Here is a 26686-nt window from a genome sequence, read left to right on the forward strand (position 1 = left end):
TGTACGGCAAGCAATGTAAAATCGGTCACTCTTCCTCCCCCTCCCTAAAATCCCAAGTTTTATCATCATGCCTTTTCCCTTTTTCAGAAAGTCTTCCACATTTCTCCTCTAAGTTCCAAATGTAAAGGTATTTCAAAGTAACAACAGAGGCAATGAAGCAAATGCTTGACCTTTGAACCCGATTGGAGGGGAATTTCCTTTTAACAAAAAGTGAGGGAAAGTCGCATGTGGGAGAAGACTAATCATCTTTAGTGTTGATATATATGCTTTTAAAACTTGGCCGTCCCCAGGTACATGTGCACTTAAAAGCCAACAATACCCAAATGCTTGAAAAAGGCGCCGCTTTATCTGTTGTTGCACCCGTCACTAGCATCCTCATTCAAAAATAAAGGCATCATGTAGGACTTGCGTGATTGATGAACCGTTTTATAGTTTAAACGGAGATAATTTAAAATTGACATCTTAAATTCAAATGAATAAACCTTGTTTATGGGAGACGCATGACAGCCGTTCCCCGGTTGTGTTTATTACTAAGAAGGCTTTGTGAAGTCTTTGATTTCTTTTTTTGGTGCGAAGATTTTCTCTTAATGTTACTACATGAAAATGCGTAGACGACGGTCCGAGACCCTGTTGAATTATTAAACATCTGTCCTTCCTATATTTAACCTGCTATTTTTATACCAGAATATTACATTCACGAAACAGCAACAATATTTACATCTGTTTTACAAAATATATATAGGTTTATCGCCAGGGAGTGTTAACTGTTGAGATTTCTGAATAAATTTACACACAGCATTATCAGTTTACACGTAATCGTGTTTATCATTAGAGTTGATCTGTGGTTAGTTTATATATTTAGGTTGCGTAGGTTTACGTTGGAAAGCAAAACAACGGGAGAAGAGACCCTGTAGCTTTAAGTATATCGAGCTGACCGGTTCATCAAAAATGTCGGACAAATTAGCTGGGTAAAAAATCTGGAGTTTTTTTTTGAATCATCGATTATTGCGGTGACAGGTTAGAGGAGAGGCCGATTGGCTCTGTTCTGCCTCTCTAAAGACTGCGATGTGTAATTAGCGGCAAGAAAGCATGTAATTGACGAGTCACGTGTGTGCCAGGGCCAGGAAGGGAAGGGAAGGGGAGGGAGGAGAGAAAGAGGAGGGGGGGGGGGGAACTAACGAGGGAAAGCACGTTAGACCATGCGAGCACTGGCGATTGCTAAATTTTTGATCCCTGAATCCTATGACGCTAGATTGATGCAGAAGATTATCCATTCCAAGGAAAAAGTTCTCATCGGGCGGGTTTGGACATAGGGGCCTGTGTGACAACATGGCCGAAGGTTACTTTTTTCTCTCTCTCTTGTAAAAAAAAATCCTTTTTTGCATACTTTTTAAGAGATCGCAGAGGGGGCTTTTCCAAACCTATTGTTGTAGATCTCCCAAAATGTATGTACCCGCCCCCCCATTTATTCAAAACTTCAAAGGCTTTCTGAGGGCTATTGTGCGGGCTGTTTGTGTCCGATTAACCACAGTTTTTTTTTCCCTCTCAGTTTGTGTGTGGAAGGCAACACTGTACACCTGCCCCTTAAGTTTGATCGGAGTACAGTTAACGCACGCTGGATGCTACAGTAGTTCTCTTCAGTATAATACCCAGCTTATTTTAGTGGAGCAATAAAAAAAAAGCTCTCGCGATCGACGCTGTTGAATGTTGATCACGATTGGCGAAAAGAGAGGAGGAATAAAGCCCGGCTTGTGTGACAGTGGTTTCTGCGCGAGATGGGATCCGTTTTAAACCAGCCCTATTCCAGTTACGTACGGTTTGCTAATCTTAACTTGCTGCCTCAAACATGGAGTAAAGGAGCAATCTGCCAGCATTGCACATGGATCAAAATCGATATTACAATGGCTTTGCCACAGAGGCTTCAGCCAGTGTTCATGTGGATGTGAAGTGCTTTCTTCAGAAGCTTATTTTTAAATTGTACTTTGTTAATTATTCCCCACCCCCTTTTCCGCCAGATAAATTGAAACCTTGTTTTTTTTTTCCCCCCTCTGTGCTTGTGTGTGTGTGTGTGTGTGTGTTTGCAATTGTCCAGGAGGGGCGGGTAAAGGTGGTGGAGACGAAAAAGGAAAATTGACAGAGAAAGAAGAGTCTCAAATGCAGCAGGGAGCAGGCCACTGTAAATGGTTCAACGTTAGAATGGGATTCGGATTTATCTCTATGACCTCTCGGGAAGGCACCCCCTTGGAAACGCCAGTCGATGTTTTCGTACACCAAGTAAGTTTGCATAATTCCGCCAGTTTCATTCATAAAAATGTTTTGCTTTTGGAGGGGGAGGGGTTGTTCGTAGAAAAAAAACAATTAAAGCTCAATTGAAAAAACTGCTATTGCACGCGCAATTCCGTGTAAATGTTCTGGATTGCACCGTGTGAGCTGGAGCCGGCTCCCATCACATACACTTTTCAGACGTGCTGTGCTTTTTTGCTTTTTACTTTCACCAATTTTTGAATGGTGTAACTCTAGAAACAAGATATCGGGATTTGGTAGTTAAACGTTTCACGATTGCGTGGTAAAACATTTTTACATAAAATGCTTTTTTACTATACAGCGAATGCATTCATTGTCTAAAGAGCGATGAAGAAAGTCTGATGAATGAATAAAGTTTAAAGGAAAACGCGTACACATGCCAATTGGCGTTCTCTGCCGGTGCAAATATCAAAATAACGATGTGCTTGTCAAGGTCAGAGGTGAAACCCGGAAATGCCAGACTCAGACTGTTGCATGTTTTGTACAGGGAAACATTGGGAGAGGGGCGTATATTGTAACATACAGTCGCCTTTCTAAAGACTTAAAGCTTTAAAACGCTACCGTGATGTTTATACAACGGCGTAAAACTTGGGAGTGAAAGATAAACGGTCTTTTTTCTCTCGCTTTATTGTATGATCATTCGCCTCGGAAGATTTCTGGAAGAGCAATTAGTTTATTAAAGGAAACTTGGATTATGGATAATTGCAACACCTTCACGTGCACGGTGCGAGGTGTCTGCCCACTGTTATTGTATCAACGATTGGTTTCTTACAATGAATCTATACACACAGAATTCGATATACATAGAATTATATACAAAGAATTATATACACACAGAATTCTATATACACTGGATTATAACCATTGAATTCTATACATACATAATCCTATACATAGAGTTCTATACACGTGGAATGCCAAGCACAATTATATACTCAGAATTATATATACAGAATTATGTACACTTTGAAGTCATCTGCTCCCCTTAATTGGCAGAAAACAAATGTGAATATGTGAAATGTTATTTTTTGTGGAGGCGAGGGGAATCAGACTCTAACTGGTTTGTGACCACAGCCTTGCAACGTGTCCCTGTGTTGTACCTTGTCTTCTAGCGGTCCCTTTCCATACCTGTTTTCTAAACATCTGTCTGTATTTGCAAGTTCTGATTTTTTTCCTCCCTCTTTTCTCTCTGCCTCTCTCTCTTTCTCTAAACCTTCCTTGGGTCGTTAAGTAGGGGTTTACGACCTCGTAAGAGTGCTTTATAGACGAATACAGCGACAAGCAGGAGAGAGAAACGTTTTCGGCTGAGCTGGTAGCACCCTCGTGCTACCGTGGCATGGAGCTTTCAGAAATGTTGCCACCGACAGACTCGGGCTACAATCTCGATTAAAGTCTTACTTCGGTTAACGTTTCTTCTCTAATCTAATCACAACACTTAAAATTAGCATTTTAGAAAAATACTTTTGTCTGGTTGTGGCTCAAGCACAGCGTGTGTTTTGTGTTTACTGGAATGGTTCGACTCACGTTTGAATGAAGCGCTCGTGGTTTATAAGACAGCAAATCGCTTTTGCATGAATGTATTGTTTATTTATTGGCAATGATTTGATTCATTATTATATATATGTAGAAGTAACTGAGGTTTCTACTCCGTTATTACCCCGTTTTAGTTATGCTGCCTATGTATTTTATGATTTTTGTTTCCCTCGCCATGCGTTCTAATGGACTTTAGTTGGAATTTGTTGCATCTGTTCTTAGCAAATTAAATAAGTTACATTTATCGAGAGTGTTCTGCGAATATATTCTCATCCACTCAAGCTATGGTTAATAATACATTAATACCAGATTGGCAACATTTTTAGTAAATAAGATGACATACAAATTTCTACATGCACATTTCTACAAGTGTATTAAGAGCATCCACTTGTTCAAGCAATTCTGTGCTGGTTAAAACCTTGCAACTTGTTGCCAGTTTTGTGGTAATTATTATTACTGTAAGGCTTATGTTCAGCTGTCAGTGTATGTTCTTTAATATTTATTCTACATGATAGTGATGAAAAGAGCAGTTTTTTTAAAGCATAGTTGCATTTTCGAAATGTGTACTTTTTAAATACATCACAAAGGAGAATTTAAAAAATGAAATCTTATTTTAGAAAAGGTGAATACTTCAATGTTTCTTCATGAGAATTAAATAATTCCTAATTTTCAACACCCTTTTGTGTGTTAGAAACCATCTTGCCCAAGACTTAATGGAATCCATAACCAACAAACCACCTGTAGTTAGACTTCATGTTCAATATCTTAAAATTGATGGAGTAAAAAAAATCATGCATTATTTATGTGAATTTCGAAGTTAGTTACAGGATAAACAGACAAAGGGAGTGAGGAATAGGGTGTTGAATTAAAATAATCTATTATACAAAACTATATTTTGATATACAACTTGTTCTATGAGTTGCGTGTAATTTAAAAAAAATCTTCTATCATAACATGTAAACAGCCAGAAAAACATCTCAGCTGCTTTTATTATGTTGTAACAGTGCACCTGCTGTTGAATATCATTTGCATTTCTTTGACACGTCCCTAATTGTTGTAGTCTTCAAACACAAATTAGTTTCAAGTAATTCATGTAAACTTTGCTTATATTCATTCTCAATTAAGTTGTGTGGATGAAATAGATTTTGATTTTGAAGTACTAGCTTTATACACTTGTCCTGCTCTTGCTCAAGGTTTGATGTTCAAAATTGCTTTATTTCTATGAAATGGTTTAGAGAGATTTGGGCCAGCTGTTTTCTGAAGTTTTGTTAGTTTAAAAGACAGCTCCATCAAAATTATGTATTGATTCTTGGCTTTTTTAAAAAACAAAAGCTTTAAAATCTGTTAACTGCATTAATGGCGTAGCATTAAGAATGAATGAAGTTTTGTTGCACTAAATACGTCTACTCAAATATAATTGTAAAGGAAACCTACAGAATTAAACTTCAAGAAATACTCAAATACAATTATGTATTGTTTAGTTATAACTTGCCAAAATGTCTTTTAACTTTTTGAAATATTTTAATACTTTTTTTTAGGATTTCAATCCCATACTTAAAAGTAAATAATCCTCCTTAAAGGATGCTAACTTAATGCCCTGATAGTGTATGGAAATAACACTAAACACAACAGGAGATGATCTTTAAGATAGTTGAAAAATAAAGGCAAGAATCATGATCCAAAGATTGGCTACATTGCAACATTTCATACATCCATTATTTTTAAATATGTTAATATTAAGGATAAAAACAAAATGTTTAGTTTAAACAATAATAGTGGAAACTTCCATTTCAGATATTTAGTTTTCTCTTGCTAATCTACTTTGCCAATTTTCTCCCCACTCCTCTCCTCTTCTCAGCTCCTGAAGGCATTGACCCCTTGCTGTGGTATGGTTCCAGTGGTGCAAGGCACCCTCTGTTACCTCACCAAAATAATAATCATTTATGTCTAGACACTGAGTGCCGACAGGCTATCCAACTATGAAAGGCATCATAGCCTGTCCTCCCATAATTCTGCTAATGTGAAACTTTAGCTGGGTTTGCTGGATAGTGATCAGGAATGGGATGCTTGGACAATTTTCTCCCCCCCCCCCCCACCCCTGACCCCCCTCCCCCTCCATTATCAACCAAGAGGTCACTTAGGCCATTTTTAGTACTATCCTAACTGAGATCAATTAATTCAGCACAGGCCAAGAAAGAGGTTTCTAAAAATAGAATTTAATGTTTTCAAACAATTCTACAATGTATTACAGAGTAATATTGAAAGTAGCTCGTAAATACACATAATTTAGCAGTCTTTAAAAAAAAATTATACCATAATGTATAAACATGTATGATGCATAAAGGATCTTAATACTGCAAATGAATGACTACATTTTATTAGGCATCAGTTTCTAGTATATTTATATAATCTGATGACCGCCTCTTGTATTTCTGTGTTTATATTTACATATGATTATCATTTTTATTTGTTGTACAGAAAGGGGATATAGGCTGTCAATGCATGAAATAAGATAATTATCTTCAAATGAAAGGCTGACCAGCTAAGTTATGAGTGAAGAAGTGATGGGTGATTTATAGTTTCCTCATGAATGGAGATATTTAAAGTATAATTTCAAGGGGCTTAATTTTTGTATTCTCTCTCTCAATCTTGTGAAGATGATTTGTGATGCGATTTGCCTGTGGATAGATCTTTTTGTTGGTATTTTTCTACAAGTCATAGAAATGTAAAAAAAAAATTGAATTTGATGTATTAATGTTAAGATTTGTGGTTCTCTCACTACAATAATGCAGATAAGCAGGGATCATGACCTACTTAAGTTCAGTTTAAAGTCTTACATTGACAAAACCCAGAAATGTACAGATCTAGAAAAGCACAACTGTGTGTAGTAACCTATGTTACATTGTAACAATCATTCATTTTCACTTTGCTGCAGCTCCTGACTTTGAATCATAATTTTGGTTAAATTGTTCAAAACCTCAAGTGTGATTATTTGGGATTCTAAAATATACCAAAAGTACTTCTTTTTTCAAAAAGGGGAAAATACATTGGTTATGATCATTATTTACCTCTAAAATACTTTTTTTAAAAGAGAGGTTTATTGATTATAGGATTGACTTTACATCTCATGTGTTAAAATATGAGGCAGATTTATGGTTTTAAAATAGTCTTAAAGATTACATTTCTAATTTACCAATGTAGCACTAAGAAAGACAATTAATGGTAGTGATGCTGAGTGTGCATTTGGGTATGGGGAAAAACACAAAGAGGGCCATAGTGAGAATGTGATCTTAACATGTTGATTTCAAGTGGGGCTAAACACATCATCAAGATGGTTGAATGTATTGTAAAAATACTGTTGTGGTCAGCAGGAATAATCAGTATATTCAATCTATTGATTTTTGTTGAGAACATTGGCCCTTCTGTGTTGCCTTGCTGCTACTGGCTGCTGTAAGATAAACTACAGGAAACTGTAAATCACAATTTAATTTGTAGATCTGGCACAGCCAGCTCATAAAGTGTCATATTTTGCAGTGGGACATTTTGATAACTGTTATTTGATCGGTACGGTAAATAGTTTGAATATGTGTGAATTGCTGAGCTTCTAAAGATATAACTGGAGTTAGTATTTTGTGGAACTTAGACATTGCTATTAGAGGAAAGATACATCAAGCTGCTTCTATTTTATCGTACCTTGGAATTTTTTTTGTCCCTTTCACAATATTCTTAGTTTATAAATCCTGGAAAAATGTCAATGAATCCAAAAAAGCACAATCATCTGGTCTTAAATGTGTTGTTTCAAGCCTATAAATAGTGCTTTTAAAAATGGTTGGAACACTGCACAAATGGGGAGGGGGATGGGAAGCAGAGTCCTATCTGAAACAAAAATGTAAGTGGCTGGGAATTAAATGTAAATGTTTGAGACCATGAGTAATAATTTTCTGTCCTGTTGCAGCACTTGTTTTTAATAAAGTGTGTAGACAATCAGATGGCTTTAAAAGTAAGGTTTTGAGTCACTGTCTAAAAATGCAATAAGGATATGTTCCTACAGACAGAAAGTTTAGTCCCTGCATATCTCCCACATGTGTATCAAGTTCACATTACTCATTGTTGTATTGCTTAAAATTGTTCTTGTTTTTTTTCTTTTGGTTGAAAACAATTGCGTTATATGCCTCTTCTATTTTAGAGCTGTTCTTCAACTATTCCGAAACAAAATGCTATGTGCTAATCCTCTTCATTTAAAGCTTTGTTCTCTTTGGGGTTTTCTATTTAGAAAAACAAATGAAGCTTCAGTTTGTTGCATGTATACCCAGGTTGGGGAAGATGCTGTGAAGCTTTGAAAGTAGATGCAGATTTAAATATTAGGCATTCTTCAACTTTGAAAAGTATCAGAAAAGATGTGCTGTTACTCTAAATCCTTGTGATATGGAGTGCTATATATAAAATATATATCAAACTCTTGAAAGATTAACTCGGTTCTACTTAAAGTTGCAAGCATTTGGGGAATGCCAATTGTTTTAGAAAGTATGTTTAACTGATCCTGGATCAGATCTGGTTGACACTATCATTCTTTGAAGATCTTGGCATTTGGCTTCCCACGGAGCATCCAACTAAACTGTCAGTCCCCTTTGATGAGATAAAATGGATAAAGCTCCCATGCTGATAAGACATTTGGAGCTGTTCCTGTCGTAAAATGATTTAAATATTTGCTCTTCATTTTGTCAAAGGTCTGGTTTCATTGAGTATTTGCATATGTTAATTGTGTTCTGGTAACACAGGCTCCGTAACAATTTAGCACTTCTTCAACCCTCTCTTTGATTGTGGTCCTTTGCCTTGAAGATATTCATTGCTTTAAGTCTCTTTCTTAACAGGTAGTCACAATCTGTAAAATGCTCCATTTAAGTCCAGACAATGTGAAACATTTTCATGTCAAAGATCCTGAAAATGTTTAATAAACCTTTAACATCGTATAAGTAAGTGCCTGCCTGGCAGTATTTAACAACACCAGTCACAACTGTAGTATAGAAATTGCCTGCTTTTTAAAATGCATTTTAATTGTTAATGTCTCATTATTTTTTTAAAAATCTAAATTTACTAAGAATGAAGCATTACTACAGTCAGATTAGACCACCTGAGCATTTTTTTGTTTAGTTACGATTGTCCCTCAAAATGTAACTGATAGTCAACATAAAAAAATGATATCTTGATGTAAAAGTTGTAGCCAACAGTGAGTAATTTTAGTATTCACAAAAAACAATCTAAAATATTCTTGATTATAGATGTTCTGACCATACAGATTAGGAAGATCCCATCTTAAATCACAAATCTATGCTGAGTTAGCTGATTTCAGATGGAGCTGTGCTCTGACTGGTTCTGGTTGAGTGAGAGGAAAATCAGCTATGGTTCCCTTTCCTGATTATTATAACCAGTGACTACTGCTGGAAGGCCACAGGGCAGGCATATGGGATTAAGAGTACTACTCATGTGGATGATAAGACCATAAGAGATAGGAGCAGGAGTAGGCCATTCGGCCTCTCGAGCCTGCTCCGATAAACGCCAACACAGACTGGTTGGGCTGCACGGCCTGTTTCCGTGTTGTAATTTCTATGTAATTATATGTATGGAGGACAGGCAAGGGCACGATTAGTCTTGGCTGTGACTTGTCCCATGGTCAAATAGCCTGCTTATGCTTATTATTAATGCGTATACATGAATAATGGTGATTGGGTGAAGTATTGGCACGTGACCCATGCCCATTGAGCTTACTCCAGCAGAGAATCAATGCCTTCACAAGAGGGAGGGCCGGAAAGAAATTGGCAAGAAAAAAATATTTTTAAAAACAGCTGAAGATATGATACAAATAACTTAAATTTGGGGGTGAGATACCAAAAGAATTTATTAAGATTTTCTACAGGATGTTGGTGAAAATAGTCCATTTCTAGCATTTGGAAAATTCAATCTAAATTTGTCTCAGGGAATAAAAGATATTCACAAAAACTATCACCATCACTGGGCAGATTAGCTTTATGCAGTCATGATTGATCTTTGACACCCATTTTATTGCACAACATAGTGGGTGCACAAGTTCATTTTTAATTTTTTTAAAGAAACTTTTCAAAAAAATTTTTTTGTAAATAGTAATCATATACATAAGATTCAATATTGAATATTGTCCCTTCATGGTACTTGCACTGTAATACTTGGCTTGGAAACAATTGGTTAAGGCAGAGTTTCCATTTTAGCTGCCAATAGCAAGTAGTATAGCATAACTGGTAACAAAAAGCTATTCATCTTTCCAGAGCCGTAAATGGAGTAAGTGGGAAAACAATTTTCTTTGTTGAGAAACCAAAGTGAAGGGCCATGCGCATAACACATAGCATCACACCAAGGCTAAGAGTAAAGGGAAACACAATTAAACGAGAAGTGGTGATTACATAATGTCCAGCTTGAGCTTTTAAAGCCTGAAGATTGTAGAGGGAGGAAGGAAGGACTGAGAATTAAAAAGAGTTCCACAATTTTGAATTTATGGGAAAGAATGAGATACAAATCTTGATTTCAACACAAGTGGGGTTGAAGGAAGGAGGAGGAATATATAAGACAGTATCTTAAGACAGGAACTTAGGAAGAACATGAGTAGAATGTTTAAAAGAGTGCAGACCATAGTGATATTGAATAAAATGAGACCAAACTTAAGACATGAATGGACTTATGGAGCATTAAGAGATGTTGAGGGGGAATAGGTATTTGGGACAAAAGAGGAAAGCAACTTCTTAGTGAAGAATGTATTAGCTATAAAACTACCATTGCAGATAAAGTGTCATTTTACATAGTAAATTAATCATTAAACATGAATAGACAGTAGATAATGGGTTAGTTCTCAGTGTACTTGAATGTAAGTTGGAACGCAAGAATTCATTTTATTTTTCAACCTGATAATAGAAGGTCCTAGGCCCTTAAGATACCGTGAAAATAGAAGGTTTGGGACTTTGTTTTAATCAAATTCATGTTTTCCCCCAATAGCTCAGTGTGGAATTAGGTTTAGTGTACTAACGTATCGTACTACCCAGATCGTGGCTGCGGTTCACAATAAAACTTCAGGTTTTTACACATTATTGGTGGTTTCCCAATGGTTAAAGCAGTGAGTAGCTGACCTACGTAAACTAAAGAGGTCCCAGGATAGATCCTTGGTCTGCACTGAGTTAGCTGATCCCAGCCAGAACAGAGATTAGGCCTTCAGCATCTCTTAGCTTTGGAGGGGAAAAATCAGTCGGTTTTCTTGCCCCTGATCATTATCCAGGAACTCCTGCCGGAAAATATTCACATGGATGCCTGAAGACAGGAACAGGCTTGGTGTGATATCCTCCCAAAATGGAGTGTCTTCCTGTATCTTGCTGAAGTGGCCATTCTTCACGTGTGAGCCCAGACAAGGAGTGTCAGTGGAATATTCAACCATGGAGGATATTATCTGATCCTGTCTTCTCGACTGATGCCCACGCAAATGCACTTCAAACAGAGGTTATTGAATTGCAATTGGGAGCAGGAACACAGGCTTGTTTATTTTTTTCTCTCCGTCCCTAACAAAGCATAGACCAGAGATCGAACCTGGATCCTTCCTAGTACGTATGGCCCAGCTACTCATGGCCTTAACTAGCTTAGCCATCGAGAGAGCTGTGGTGCTTTTTTTAAAATCTAGTTTCATTGCATGGGTTGAGTTTCTGATAATTTCCCCAAGACTGTACATTAATCAATATTTAGGATGCATTTCCTGGCGATCTTGAAATTCACATTAAGCCTTTACTACATGCTATCTTTTGTACAAAATATAATGTAACTGGTACACTGTACTTCAAACTGTTGTATTTTAATCCATTCAGCCGTGATGCCAGATACTGAAGAGATGGGTTTAATCATGGATCAGCAAAATGTCCAGAAAAAAACAGCATCATTTACCTGAAGGAGAGAATATTAAGACCAAGCAGCTGAATAGATTTGGTAGCACATCGATGCAATACTAAAAGTCTTTATTACAAGTGAATGTCCCGTGGAAAGTCAGGATAAAGCTAATTTCCCTAAAAGTGGGTGCATTAGCGATTAGGTATGGGGATCTAGAGTTTAAGAAGCTCCATCTAGTGGTAGCAGTATGTGGCAGTAAGCATGACTGTTTCACAATGAAAATGCCTAAAAAAGGAGTGCTCGACGTACATAGCAATTTTAATATTACAGATTTTGTTAACTTATTGCTTTACTATGTTAAACCTCTTATACATCTGTTTCCAGGTTGCATATAATGAGATTCCAATTATGAATGCAGGTTAAATAAATCACGATATGATGTAAGCGCTTTTAGAAACATTTCTAACTGATTTGCTATATATTTAGGCAAATCCTCTGGCCATATTGCACTATATCAAAAGATAATCTCACAGCAATACTCAATTAGTAGTAGGGCCGTTTTACCACGTTATATGCGCTGTATAATTGCAAGTTGTAGCTGTTGTTCGTTATCAGTAGAGAGACTATCTTGAAGAGGTGATCTTAGACCACTGAGTTCTTGCTAACTGCAGTAGAAAATTTTTAATCTATTCATATTAAAATCTTGGGTGATTGAGTGGTACACTGGTCTTTTAAGATTTTTAATTTTAAAAACCTTTTTTGCTAATACTCATTTCCCCCCCCACCCTCCTTTTGATTCACTGCTCTATTATTCCACAGGAATCAGTCACCCTCCAGTACCACATGTAAGTAGTCACTAATCATGTGAGTGCTGGTGGGCTACTTGACTACAGGGGACATCGTGGCTGAGCCTGATCCTGTCAGTTGTAAGCATCCCACGATTTCCTCTGTATGCTAGACATATCGAACAGAGGAAATCTTCCACATGATTGAATGTGGAGGAAATATCAGTCAAATTGGGAGAACGTGATGCCAATGATATATTTCCAAACACAAAAGTTTTGCATTCCCCAGCGTTAATATCTCACACTAAGAAAACTATAAAAAACGTGTTGTGGATAGGTGAAGAAACTGCTGCTAAAAAATTTCACATCCCATCCTTTACTTTTCAAGATAGATACTTGTTTCTCTCATTTAGCATGTACAAAACTGTTTAGGTTTAAAGGTCCAGTTTAAGAAAGTATTAAAATCATGCAGCTTTTCTTCATTGTAGTGTTAAAGGAAAGACTAACCGTTAGGACACTTTATTACTACAGTCTTTCAAAGGATTGTATCTGATTGTTTAGCTTGGTTAATCTAAACCGGTGATCTTCAATGTCCACAATATATCAACTCTATTGTATTAGAAACAATGATGTGCTGATGAGATATATAAAACTAAATCCTGATGATGGCCTATTTCGTCTATTTCATGCTCTTCAGGATAATTTCCAACTCTGATTTTCTGTTCAAAGATATGTGGGAAATAGCAACTACCTCCAATCTTTATTCACTATAAGCAATAAAGAAATACTTGCACTTATAGTCAAAGTGCTTCACACAGCTTTGAAGTGCATCTATTGTTATGTAGGCTACAAAAGTACTTAACCTTGTTTCCTATACCTTTGTGCAGTGAATCTGCAGTTTTCAGTGTTTATTTTGTTTTATGTCATCTGAACACAACAACCTTGATAATCTTTTCTAAAGTGTCCCTCAGACAATATTTTGAAAAGTCTTCAAAACTAAGATAGATACAGCAAGTGTCCCAGTCATTTTGAAAATGTACGGTTTTTAGTTTAGTAATGCGCAGTTTTTTCTGAATTATAAATGAAAATGGTCCATCATTATTGCATTCATTGATGGTGGTGTTGTTTGAAAGGAAAAATAATTTGGAAAGCCACATAGTTCTAAAGGGGCATTTCATAAATCTGATACTCCCGTCTCAGGATATGAACAATAAGGTCCAACTGTGTTTTCTTATGTTCTGAGTAATTGGTTTTAGAAAATAGCTAAATATGTTTGTATATGTATTGTTTTTTAGTCTATCTCCTAATACAGTGGGAGCCAGAAAGTTACAAATCTGGCTATAATTGCTTAAAGCAGTAGAAAAACGACAGTTTTGTTCATATGCCTTTTTTGTTGCAACATTTAGCATGAAAGTTCAATATGCTTTACATTAGTAATAAACTTTCTGGGATTTGTAGTTTTGCATTTTAATCATACGTGTTGTATTGTGACTTTTTATGACTGTACAATGCATGTTTAAAATAATTTTGATCAAATTTATAAATGCAAATTGATTTTTTTAAAAAGATTTTTTTAGCCACTGTATTGTAACGCTTGGAAACTGCTATTGAACAGTTACTGATCATATACATTCTGTTTTTATTTCTTGGCTTTTCAAATTGTGTTTTTGAGGGAAGCTTTCTTTTTGAGATTTTTTTCCCCTTATATCCTTTCTTTTGTTTTCCCAAACCATGTAACTTGCCTAGTCAAGCGAGGCAGGCAGGCAACCTGCTCCCAAGCCTTCCACCATTGTTACTTAGAAACCGGCCTCTAGAAATTGAGAGAGATTGGGCAGGTAAAAATGGTACATATCGTGTGTGTTTTGTCTGTCAAGACTCCAGACATTGCACTTTGTTACAGATACAAAACAATCCATTAGTATATTAAAAATCTTACTTCTGCATGCAATTCTTGTCAGCCTTTTCCATTATAAATTCCTATGTCCACACTTGTAATGGAAGCAGTTAAAGAGACTCACCAGGTTGCAGGCTATAGCTCCCAGCAGGCATTTGTGCCTACAATTTGCAGGATTTTTGTTTGATTGGAAGTAAGGTTGGCCATTAGAGTGCCCTCCTTTATATATCAATGGAAAATTACTGTGGACAAAACATCAGAGTAAAGCCATTATTAGAAATAGTTAAAACAATTTAATATTTATAATATATAACATCAAAAGTAAGGTAAAGCATGAACTCAGTTTTTTCTAAGGTAACTTTGAATGCAAAAATGGTTTGTATTATATACTAGCTGATCTCTCAAAACTACCGTCAGCAGCTAAAGTAAGAGAGCTGAACACACAGCTGAGGAGAAAACCAATGAATGGGGATGGACTTGGGTGGAATGACTCTGACTAGGTCATATATTTTATAGTGTATTTCGAAAGGTTACTTAATTTTGTTTTTGAGTTCTGACATAATAAGCAGTTATTGTTTCAGGGGATGATCTAATCGAGGTGTTTAGAATGATAAACTGATTCAATAGGGTAGATAAAGAGAATTTATTTCCTCTGGTGGGGGAAATCCAGAAAGAAGGGCATAATCTTAAAATTAGAGCCAGTTCATTCAGGAGTGAAATCAGGAAGCACTTCTTCACTCAAAGGGTAGTAGAAATCTGGAACTCTCTTCCCCAAAAAGGCTGTGAACGTTGGGTCAGTTGATATTTTCAAATCTGACTGATAGATTTTTGTCACGATAGGGTATCAAGGGATAGGGAACAAAGGCGGGTAAATGAGGTTGAAGTACAGATCAGCCATGAATCTAATTGAATGGCAGAATAGGCTCAACGGACTGAATGGCCTACTCCAGGTCCTAGGTTCTGGAAGTACTGTACCATTATTCAAATTTGGAGGGAGATTCTGAATAAAACTCGTGGTTTAAACATGTATATTTAGGTGTAGCCAATTAGGGGGTGTATTTCCATAGTGAACACCAAGAAAGATATATATAAAGTACTAATTTAATTTTTTTCTTCTTTAACAAATATCTCTGCAACAGTAATTACTGTGAAGATAAAGAGCTGCTCCCCGTATTACATATGGTATGGAAAATAGATAGATTATCTATCTACCTACCTTACCTCCAAATCAAAAGGCAATTTGCTCACCGCAGAACCCCTCCTTCCCTTACGATAGCATAAGCTCTTTGAGTCAGTAATTAGAATTAAATTGAGATGTGCAGGTGTGCATAACATGAAAATGTAGGTTTTAGCTGCAAAAATGATTTTTTTTAAAAAAAAGCAAACTCAAGCGTAAGGTACGAACTATTGTTAGTTCCGTCTTATGCCCACCCCCTTAATAGTTTCCTCTTCCCTCTTCTACTGAAGGAATTCTGAATGAAGAGGCATTTTGCACCCACCAGATCAGGTTGCAAGCCCCCTTCATCAAACCAAGGAACTGGAGGCCAGGGAAAATCATTGCCAGAGTCACTGTTTTAAGGTGACTGAATAAGTCATTCTGTTTCTATTACACAGGAATTTGGGATTTTCCAGGATTTTTACTGTTGTTCTGGGATTGCATTCGGCAGCTCCATCGATTTTCCTATAAAAATTGTGAATAAGTGGCCTTGCTTATTGCCTAATGCCTTCTTTAGCCACCAATGGTCTGTTTTTCTTTCATTTGCCTATTAATAGTCTCAGTATGCCACATTAAAAACTCGAATGCTACTTGACCTTTGCTGTCTTAATTAACTGCCTGCCCATGAAAGACTAATACAGAGTGCTGATCCATAATTCTCAAGTGATGGGGTAAGGAGATGAGACCAAGATTATCAAGTACTTCAGCTACAGTTTGATTTCACAAAGTCTAAAATGTGTGCTTTATGTTTGGATTTATTTGTTTCTAAATTATTTGCGAATAGCTTTTGAGAGGTCATTGGATGTAACTCAATAGACAGAAAAATAATGCAAGTGAAGTAAAATAGAAAATGATGAAAATACACAGCTTTGTGAAGAGAAAAAAAACAGATGAATGTTTCAGGTGTAATCCCTTCATTGCAACTTGATCAGATATGTTAACTTGCCTCTGATGGACTGCTGTGTATTTCCAGCATGTTCTGTTTTTTTATTTCATTGGATATAGTTAATTGGTTACATTGATTATGAATTCTTTTAAAAATCCAATGATTTCCTCCCCTCCCCCACTTGCCTGGTTTATCTCTGATCACAATCCACACTCCCGCCAACACTTTGTTCTTATCTCCCTGGTCCAAACATAGTGCAGCTTTGGCTGGAGCCCTTAAGACCACCCATCTCCCTGGTCATCCGATACTCCTATTTATTTAAGAAGCTTGCAGTAGAATATAGTTCAGGGTGGGGGAGGGGAGGGGCTATTTCCTTAAGCAAAGGTTAGTCAAGTGAGAGTTAACTGTTAAAACACAAAAGTGTTTCACCTTGTAAAAGAGCCGTTGTTTCCAAATTCTGAAAAATATCACATTAGAATCATTCCTGTTTGAATCCTGCTTCAAAATAAAATCCCTGTAGTAAATGTAGGTAGCAGTGCAATGGTCCTGGGGCAAGATGCAATTCTCGCATTTTTGATGCATTCAGAAGGTTAAAGTGGGCCCCCATTAAGATTAACCTCAACCCATTACAGCTTTTTTATTTGGCATTCAGACCCACCCTTGAATGGCTGTGGACAGCTAATACCAGGCTTTTGTTTCTTCTGTAGAAAGGATTTTTTTAAAAAGCAAGAAACACTGTTCTCAATCACATTCACTGGTCTGATCACATGACTTCCCTTTTAGTGAGTCACACATAGGTTGAGGGTGAATCAGGGAGTGAATTGCCATTCTGCAATTTCCTTCTGAATTTGTCAATATGTTCAACAAAATTAAATGTAACCACAATTTCTAAATATTACATGTACAAAATAATAGGAACTGGTTGTGGTTTTTTTTTAAAAGCTGGTAAATGAGCTGCAGGTTATCTATTGACTAAAAAAGAATTGGGACACTGGCACACACAAATCATTTCCCTTTGACGTGCTACCAGCTATTTCATGAGATTACTACATGTTGCTAAATAATCTTGCCAGAAGAGCTCTCAAATGATGAGAATAGGGCCCCCCTGCTCCCTCCCACTCCGCTTACGTATGGGGGATGGGGACCCTTTTTAAAAATAAGATGAAACCAATTTTGACACTACACAAAAGCATGTTTTAAACCAAATACATTTGTCAAATACCACTTATCCTTTTGCTGTGTAATTGTGAAGTACTTTACATTGGTTAAGTGGTGTATTAATATTGTGACAGTACGGCTCCCAAAGATGAGTTAATTTAAAAACAATTCAGGTAGCCATGTACGATTCAGCGGTCGTTGCATGATGACTTAAGTTTGTTACCTTGAAATGAAAAATCTGGTTAATTACTCCTGAGGAGTTCCAAATGGCTCACTAACTTACTAACTGGTACCGACTGGTAGCCGCAGACAGTAACAATTGAGTTATACTGCAGGCTGCCGATTGCATTCTTGCCTGCCAGCAAAGGGCTCTACACGTGCGTGCTAAGCCTCACACTCTACTCGCCATCTGGCAAACTTATAATGTTTTGAAAGTATAGGTGGTAGTGTCAACTTTCTTGTAACATTAAAAAGACTGCAGTGAGTTTTATAAAATGCCCAGGAGATCTGAAAAACCTTTTTGCAAGGGTGTCGCATTGTTCGGCTTTAGTGAGTCCTGGGGTCAGATTGCTGAAGCGCGACTCAATCCGCTTTAGACTGATACAGTGGTATCTTAAATGGCTGACGATTCTTGTAGATGGAAATTGACTATAGTTTCTTTGGCATGTTCTTTTACCTGATAACAATCTAGTTATTTTGAAAGCTGAGGATCAACTTTATGGTTTAAAGTATACGAACATCTATGCATGTTTTTTAATTAATTCTGTTAAGTCTGGGTTACTGCAGAATCGGAAGGGGGGACATTTTGTAAATAGGGTTGACCAGTGTATATTATGGATTGTGTATCTGATAGGTAATGATTAATGCGAAGGCTTGATTTTCTGGAACCGAAGCTGTATATTTAGTTTTTTTCTTAAAGTTAATTTCTCTTTGTAAGTGAGTGCATGCTTGAGGAAAGATTACCTTTGGTGAAAGCTTATTTTACTGCACGTCAAAATATTTTAAACTTTACCTATTTTTGGGAACAACTAAATGAATTGTGTCATTTTTGACCACACTTCACTAACATTTTTTTTCTAAAAGCACAAATTAACTCGCATTTATAGAGCACGTTTTATGTGCTTAGGTTGGTCCAAAGTGCTTCACAGCCCATTAATTACTTTTGAAGTGTAGCCACTGCTATATAGGCAAATGCAGCAGCAAATTTGCACAAGCAAAGTCCCACAGACAACAAATGAGATAAATGGCCCGTTTATCTATTTTGGTGATATTGGTTGAGGATAGATATTGGCCAGGGCTCCAGGCTGCTCAAATAATGCCATGGGATCTTATGCCCGAACGGATGGATTAATTCTTGGCTAAACATTGATGTGGAGATGCTGGTGATGGACTGGGGTGGACAAATGTAAGGACTTCACAACACCAGGTTATAGTCCAACAGTTTCATTTTAAATCACAAGCTTTAACTCACCTGACGAAGGAGGTAAGCTCCAAAAGCTTGTGATTTAAAATAAAACTGTTGGACTATAACCTGGTGTTGTGCAAGTCCTTACATTGGTTTAACATTGCCCTCAAAAGACAGCAATGCTGCAGCACTCCCTCAGCACTGCACTGAAGTGTCAGTGTAGATTATGTGCCCAAGTTCTGGAATGGGGCTTGAGCCCACAAATTTCTTACTTGGAGATGCAAGTGCTACCAACTGAGCCAAGTTACACTTGCTCAGTCTAATTGATTGACCAGTTCTGATTTTGCTCACATGGGTTTAACTTTGTACTAGTGTAAAATGCACTTAAAGCAGAATGCACAAGTCCTCACTGTGACTACATTCTTGTGATTTATCCACGAGGCATGTATTTTTTCCAGTACTTGTAAGATTATTCAGTCGTGTGTTGGAGTCTATAACCTAGATTTTCTGATGGCTGTTATTTAATGACAGCATTAACCATTTTAAAATAAATGGGTTAAAATCAATATAAAAGTAATGGTGATTGGGAAAATTAGGCTAATGCAAATGTTTTAAATCCAGAGCTATTTCTTCTCACTGATGCTTGCAGAATATGCTGATACTGGATAAGCTACATTAAGCTGTAAGTCAAGCAAAAACCTTTTGCTACTTTATGTGCCTCGTCATATAGTCCTCTATCATCTAATGCAAACTTCCGTATGTTGGTGTTCTTTTTATCATTCTGATTATGAATTGTGGTTGATAAAAACCACAACTGTAGAATAACTATCTAAATAAAGTACTACCGTCCAGGAAACAATCTAATGCTCAATCATACATTCCATAGTGTGAAATAAGACTTTATTTTTGACCAAATTATTTTTACTCCTTTAACTCAGGTTTCCTTGATCCACACCTGCAGCTGAGCACATGGGCAAGACTTGCTTCCAGGCTGCTGCCAATGTCACACTGGCACTAGCCATGAGGATATGCACAAGAACTACAACAACAACTTGCATTTATATAGCACCTATAATGTAGAAAAACATCCCAAGACTCAAGTGTTGAGGGATCTTTCTCTCAATTTTCTTTTGCCCTGTGAGATGTATGTGTCCCTAAACTTGATGCTTTCCCCATATTGACGGAGCTAAGGTCAGACAGTCAGTGGGTATGGAGAATGATAGGCATAAAACTATGGCTCGCTACTGTGTGGCACCACAGGATAATACTCCCCATGGAATCAGCACTAAATACAAGCTGAAGAACCTTGACTTGATCTTTGGAGAGAGCATAGCAATTTGTATATCTTTAAATAGAATTCAACTGATTTAGTTATGGAACTGCTTTCATGGCACAGTAATGTTTTTTCTATTGATTTTGTAACCTTCAGTCTTCATTATGTTGGTTATGATATTTAGTAACTCATACAGTTGAAGTCTCATTATAATGAAAAATCTGTTTTCATCAAACTTTTGTTTTTGTTTATCAGGATCATATTAAACATTTAGGATATTTTAGTGCATACATAAGTGCGATGAAGTATTTCCAAAACATACTGTTGCTTTTAATTCATTATATTTTATTAGTGTAGAATCTTTGCAACCTGTTAAGCAAAAGGAAAGGGCTGTAAACATTGTAACATATGTCATCTGTGTAAAAACAAAAATCACATGGAAGGAAAAAAAAATGGTTCAGTTTAGACAGTGGAACAAAAGAAAGAACAAACTTGCATTTATATAGCGACTTTCACAATCGCGGGACACCCAAAGCGCTTCACAGCCAATGATGTGCTTTAGAGCTCGGCCAGTTAGGAGTGAAATCAGGAAACATTTTTTCGCACAAAGGGCAGTGGAAATCTGGAACTCTCTCCCACAAAAGGCTGTGTGTGCTGAATCAACTGAACATTTCAAGACTGAGATTTGTAGATTTTTGTTAGGTAAGGGTATCGAGGGTTATGGAGAAAAGGTGGATAAATGAAGTTGATGTACAGATCAGCCATGATCTAATAGAATGGCAGAACAGGCTCGAGGGGCTGAATGGCCCATTCCTGTTTCTATGTTCCTATGTAAGTGTAGTCGCTGTTGTAATATAGGGAAACGCAGCAGCCAATTTGCACACAGCAAGGTCCCTCAAACAGCAATGAGATAAATGAAGAGATAATCTGTTTTAGTGATGTTGGTTGAGGAATAAATGTTGGCCAGGGCATTGGGAGAACTCCCCTCCTTTTCTTCAAATAATACATCCACCTGAGAGAGCAGTCAGGAGGTTGGTTAACATCTCAGCTGAAAGATGATACCTCTGACAGTGCAGCGCTCCCTCAGTACTGCACCAAACACAGAAAATGCTGGCAACTCAGAAGATTAGTCAACTTCTGTGGAGCAAACAAAAAAGTTAACATTTCAGGTGTGGATCCTTCTTGAACCTGCCGTGTGTTTAAAACATGTTCTGTTTTTGTTTTCCAACATCTGTTGGAAATCCAACAGATTTCCAGCATCTGCAGTATTTTGCTTTTTGTAAATACAATGGATGTGAGTAGAAGATTGTTTGAAATTTTCAGTTTTTGGTCATATATTCACTGAAAGTTTCTGCCCAATATGTTACTTAGTCTTAAGTTACGTTCATTTACACTGCAAATAACCATTTTGTTGCAGCAGTATGTGAAACAGACACCAAAGATACTTTCACAGCTTACTTCATATTAGGTGGCAAATTAAGAGCACTAACAACAAAGTACTGGAACGTGCTGACAGCATCAGGATTGAGGCTATGATAATTAATGCTGGACTTGTTGTTAGGAACGATGACGAATGGCATCCGAAGCAGGTACTTTATGGAGAACTGATGAATGACAGAAGAAAGCAGGGCGGACAGCAAAGGCGCTACAAAGATATACTGAAGATTCACGTGAAGCATTGCGACATGGTCATTGGCTCTGGGGGAAACCCTGGCCGCTGACAGATGGCAATGGTGTGCTGAAGTGAGAGATGGAGCGATGGATCAGCAGGCGAACTTCCCAGAAACGTGTCTTTTTTAGGCTTGTGGTAGACAATGCCACATACTGGTCTGCATAGTCATCAACATACCCATGAACTTATGCTCCATTCTTTGCTGGCATTGTCATCCTTGAGTACGAGGGACACACTACAGCTACTATGTGAAACAGATGTGATGGAATAATAAGTAGCAGTATTATATTTTCAATGCATCCGCACAACAACATAGTTTGGTGATCACTCTGAGACCAGGGCAAAATTTGTTCCTATCTTTCAGGACCGCGACCCCGGCTCCGATGCTGGATTCACTTAACTGGTTTAGTTTGAAATCTCAGATTATATGCTCTTGTTCTGGGCTATCAAGAGCTTTTTTCCATTATCCTATCAATTTTCACGGGCTTTCTTGGTTGCAGCGTCCACGGCGTATAGCGGGAAAACCGCAGTGGAGACTGTATTAGAAATGGGTAGGGAGCGTACTTATGCTGTGATCCTGTGTTTTGTCTAACTTTGTTCAGAAACACTGATGTAACTTGGTAATGTATAATTACCAAGCGCCAGAACTCATCCAAACCCTGTAAACTACTTCCACTCATCAGATTCCTGTTTCCTTTCAATAAATTCAACTAAATAGGTTAACCATTCATTTATTTTAAATTATGGGACTCTAAAATAATATTTGCACTTTGGGTTTATTTGAAGCCCACAATTTAAAAAAAACATAACCAAGCATCGACAAACTGTCCACTACAAAACTGTACTACATTTATTGTATTTTAATGGGGATCTGCCCGCTTCTGATTCCTTTCTGGTTGCCTTCTGCAATCTTGCATAAGCTGCCGTTTTTCATGTCTGAGCCAAGACAATCTTGTTCAGTGGTGTGACAAAAATGAAACATTTTTTGACAAAAATGAAACATTTTTGTCTAAGACTTAGCTTGGTCAGAGATTCTTTAATTCTATCACAGTGTATAAGGGGTTAGAAACAGGCTGGGGAGCCTAAAATTATTTTTAGGCTCCCTTGTAGCTCAGTGAATAAATGCATGGCCTGGTGCGGTATTGAGTAGTGACTAAAATGGTCTCAGATTCAATCCTCGATATGGGTTGAATGATCTGATCTGAGCTAGGGCTGTGGTGGAAGCATTACAATTAGACGGTTTCCCAATGCTAAAAAAGGAGGAAGTGCAACCAGACTTTGTGCTCTTTATAACTGTGTGGTGAACCCTGCACATGTTTGACCATTGGATGAGGACCAGATTGGGCTTTGCTATGATATCTTCATGTGTGCATACTTTGCTGATGCTCACACATGGAAAAATAGAATGACGTATTGGAGGGAATGGAGTACACTGACTGTTAAGTAGTCAAGGCTGGCAACCATTCCACACTAGTAATAACCCTCTCCAAAAATCAATGAGGTGACTGAGAAGTTAATTTGTTTTATGATGGTATTGATTGAGTTGGCCTGGGCATTGAGAGAACTCACTGCTCTTCTTCGAGTAGTGCTGTGGAATTTTTAATGTTGAACAGGCAGACAATGCAGCAGACTCATAGTACGGCACTGGTTGCCTGCCTAGTTTATGTCCTCAAGTCCTAATGAGGGGTCAAATCCACAAACTCCTTACCCAGAGGAAAGAGTGCTACCAACTGAGCCAAACTGGCATCTGCAATTTGAATTATAAGTAAATATCCCTAATTCTAGGGGGAAAAGGATATAATTATGCAACAAAAGGCTTAAAAATGCAAGAGCTCTTTTCGCTGAACCAGAGAAGGTAGGAAGACAGAACCTAATAGAAATATTCAAATATGTGAAAGGTTTGAGAAAGTAACAACTGAAAGATTCTTGCCACCAATTGGTGAACAAGGCGCATAAATGTAGGATTGGTACTAGAAGGGTAAAGGAGGAGAAGGTGAGAAAGGATTATTCGAAGATGAAATGCATTAGCACAAGTGATTATTGAAGCTGACCCATTCATATCATCATCTAAGGAATTAGATAAAAACTTGAAGAAAAATATCATGGGGTGCAAAGAGGAGAAAGCAGGGAAATGGGATTAGAGTAGATAGTTGCCATGTCGTGCTAGCACCAGTACAAGCTCAATGAGATTCCAATTTTATAATTCTAGAAGTCCTAGGTAATGTCTTAATCATGTCAACTCCACTGAACTGAAATATAGAATTACATGGAAATTACAACATGAAAATAGGATGTTGAGCCCAACCAGTCCATGTTAGTGTTTCTCTTGCACATGAGCAGTGGTCCCATCCTATATACGAACATACGAATTAAGAGCAGGAGTAGGCCATTCTGCCCCTCGAGCCTGCTCTGCTATTTGATAAGATCGTGGCTGATCTGATTGTGACCTCAACCCTACTTTCCCGTCTACCTACTATAACCTTTGACTCCCATGTTAATCACTGCTCTCTGGGGACGGGAATTCCACAGATTCACGACCCTCTGAGAGAAAAAATGTCTCCTCATCTCCGTCTTAAATGGGAGACCCCTTATTTTTAAACTGTGGCCCTTAGTTCTAATCTCTCCCACAAGGGGAAACATCCTCTCAGCATCTACCCCTTCTAGTCCCCTCAGGATCTTATATGTTTCAATAAGGTCAACTTTCATTCTTCTAAACTCCAGTTTATACAGGCCCAACTTGTCCAACCTTTCCTCATAAGATAACCCCTCATCCCGGGAATCAGTCGAGTGAACCTTCTCTGAACCTCCAAAGCAATTATGTCCTTTCTTAAATAAGGAGACCAAAACTACACACAGTAGTCTAGATGTGATCTCACCAATGCCCTGTACAACTGTAGCAAAACATATCTACTTTTATATTCCATTCCCCTTGCAATAAATTACAACATTCCATTTGCCTTCCTAATCACTTGCTGTACCTGCATACTAACTTTTCGTGATTCATGTACAAAGACACCCAGATCTCTCTGAAGCTCAAAATTCTGAAATCTCTCTCCATTTAAATAATATACTGCTTTTCTATTCCTCCTGCCAAAGTGGACAAGTTCACATTTTCCCACATTATACTCCCATCTGCCAAATTTTTTGCCTACTCACTTAATCTATCTATATGCCTTTGCAGACTCCTTATGTCCTCTTCACAACTTACTTTCATACCTATCTTTGTGTAACCATACATTCAGTCCTTTCATCCAAGTCATTAATATGGATTGTAAATAGTTGAGGCCCAAGCACTGATCCCTGTGGCACTCCACTCGTTACATCTTGCCAACCTGAAAATGACCCATTTATGCCTACTCTCTGTTTCCTGTTAGCTAACCAATCTTTTATCTATGCTAATACGTTACCCCATACACCATGAGCTCTTATTTTGTGTAGTAGCCTTTGGTGTAGCACTTTGTCAAAAGCTTCTGGAAATCCAAGTACACCACATCCACAGGATCCCATTTATCCACGTTGCTTGTTACTTCCTCAAAGAACTCTAATAAATTAGTCAAACATGATTCCCCTTTCACAAAGCCGTGTTGATGCTGCCTGATTGCATTGAGATTTTCTAAGTGCCCTGCTATAACCTCCTTAATAAAGTGTTCTAACATTTTCCCTATGACAGATGTTAAGCTAACTGGCCTGTAGTTTCCTGCTTTCTGTCTCCCTCCTTTCTTGAATAGAGGAGTTACATTCGCTGTTTTCCAATCTGATGGGACCTTTCCAGAATCTAGGGAATTTTGGAAAATTAATACCAATGCATTTGCTATCTCTGCAGCCACTTCTTTTAAGACCCTAGGATGAAGTCTATCAGGACCTGGGGACTTGTCAGTTTTTACTTCTAATAATTTTTTCAGAACCCTTTCCCTGGTGATTGTAAATGTTTTGTGTTCCTCCCTCCCTTTCACCTCTTGATTTACAATTATTTCTGGCATGTTATTTGTATCCTCTACAGTGAAGACGGACGCAAAATATCTGTTTAATTCATCCACCATTTCCTTATTCTCCATTATTAATTCCCCAGACGCGCACTCTAGAGGACCAACACTCACTTTACTCTTTTCCTTTTAAATTCCTGTAGAAATTCTTGCTATCTGTTTTTATATTTCTAGCTAGTTTTCTCTCGTACTCTAATTTCTCCCTCCTTATTATTCTTTTAGTCATTCTTTGCTGTTTTTTATATTCAGTCCAATCTTCTGACTTGCCACTAATCTTCGCGGAATTGTATGCTTTTTCTTTCAATTTGATACTATCTTTAACTTCCTTAGTTAGCCAGGGACGGTACGTCCTTCCCCTAGAGTCTTTCTTTCTTACTGGAATGTATCTTTGCTGGGTGTTATGAAATAGCTCATTAAATGTCTGCCACTATATCTCTACTGACATATCCCTTAATGAATATCCCAGTTCACTTTAGCCAGCTCTGTCTTCATGCCCTCATAATTGCCCTTATTTGAGTTAAAAACACTAGTCTTAGACTTATTCTTCTCTCCCTCAAACTGAATGCGAAATTCAATAATATTGTGATCACTGCTACCTAGAGGCTCCTTTACAATGAGATCATTATTAATCCTGTCTCATTTCACATTACCAGATCTAGAATAGCCTGCTCTCTGGTTTGCTCT

At 37.5% G+C, this 26686-nt stretch overlaps 1 protein-coding gene across 1 annotated transcript in view; it reads left to right on the plus strand.

Moving 5' to 3' along the window:
- Positions 1 to 1329: 1329 nt before the first annotated feature.
- LOC137321493 (protein lin-28 homolog B-like) overlaps positions 1330 to 26686 on the plus strand; it is a 170142-nt gene continuing 144785 nt past the window's right edge. Inside the window, exons 1-2 of the mRNA XM_067983883.1 lie at positions 1330 to 1339; positions 2093 to 2274. Of these exons, the coding sequence (XP_067839984.1) occupies positions 1330 to 1339; positions 2093 to 2274 (192 nt within the window). The remainder of the gene's footprint in view (positions 1340 to 2092; positions 2275 to 26686) is intronic.

Source organism: Heptranchias perlo, chromosome 5, assembly GCF_035084215.1.
Source record: "Heptranchias perlo isolate sHepPer1 chromosome 5, sHepPer1.hap1, whole genome shotgun sequence".
NCBI classification, from domain to species: domain Eukaryota; kingdom Metazoa; phylum Chordata; class Chondrichthyes; order Hexanchiformes; family Hexanchidae; genus Heptranchias; species Heptranchias perlo.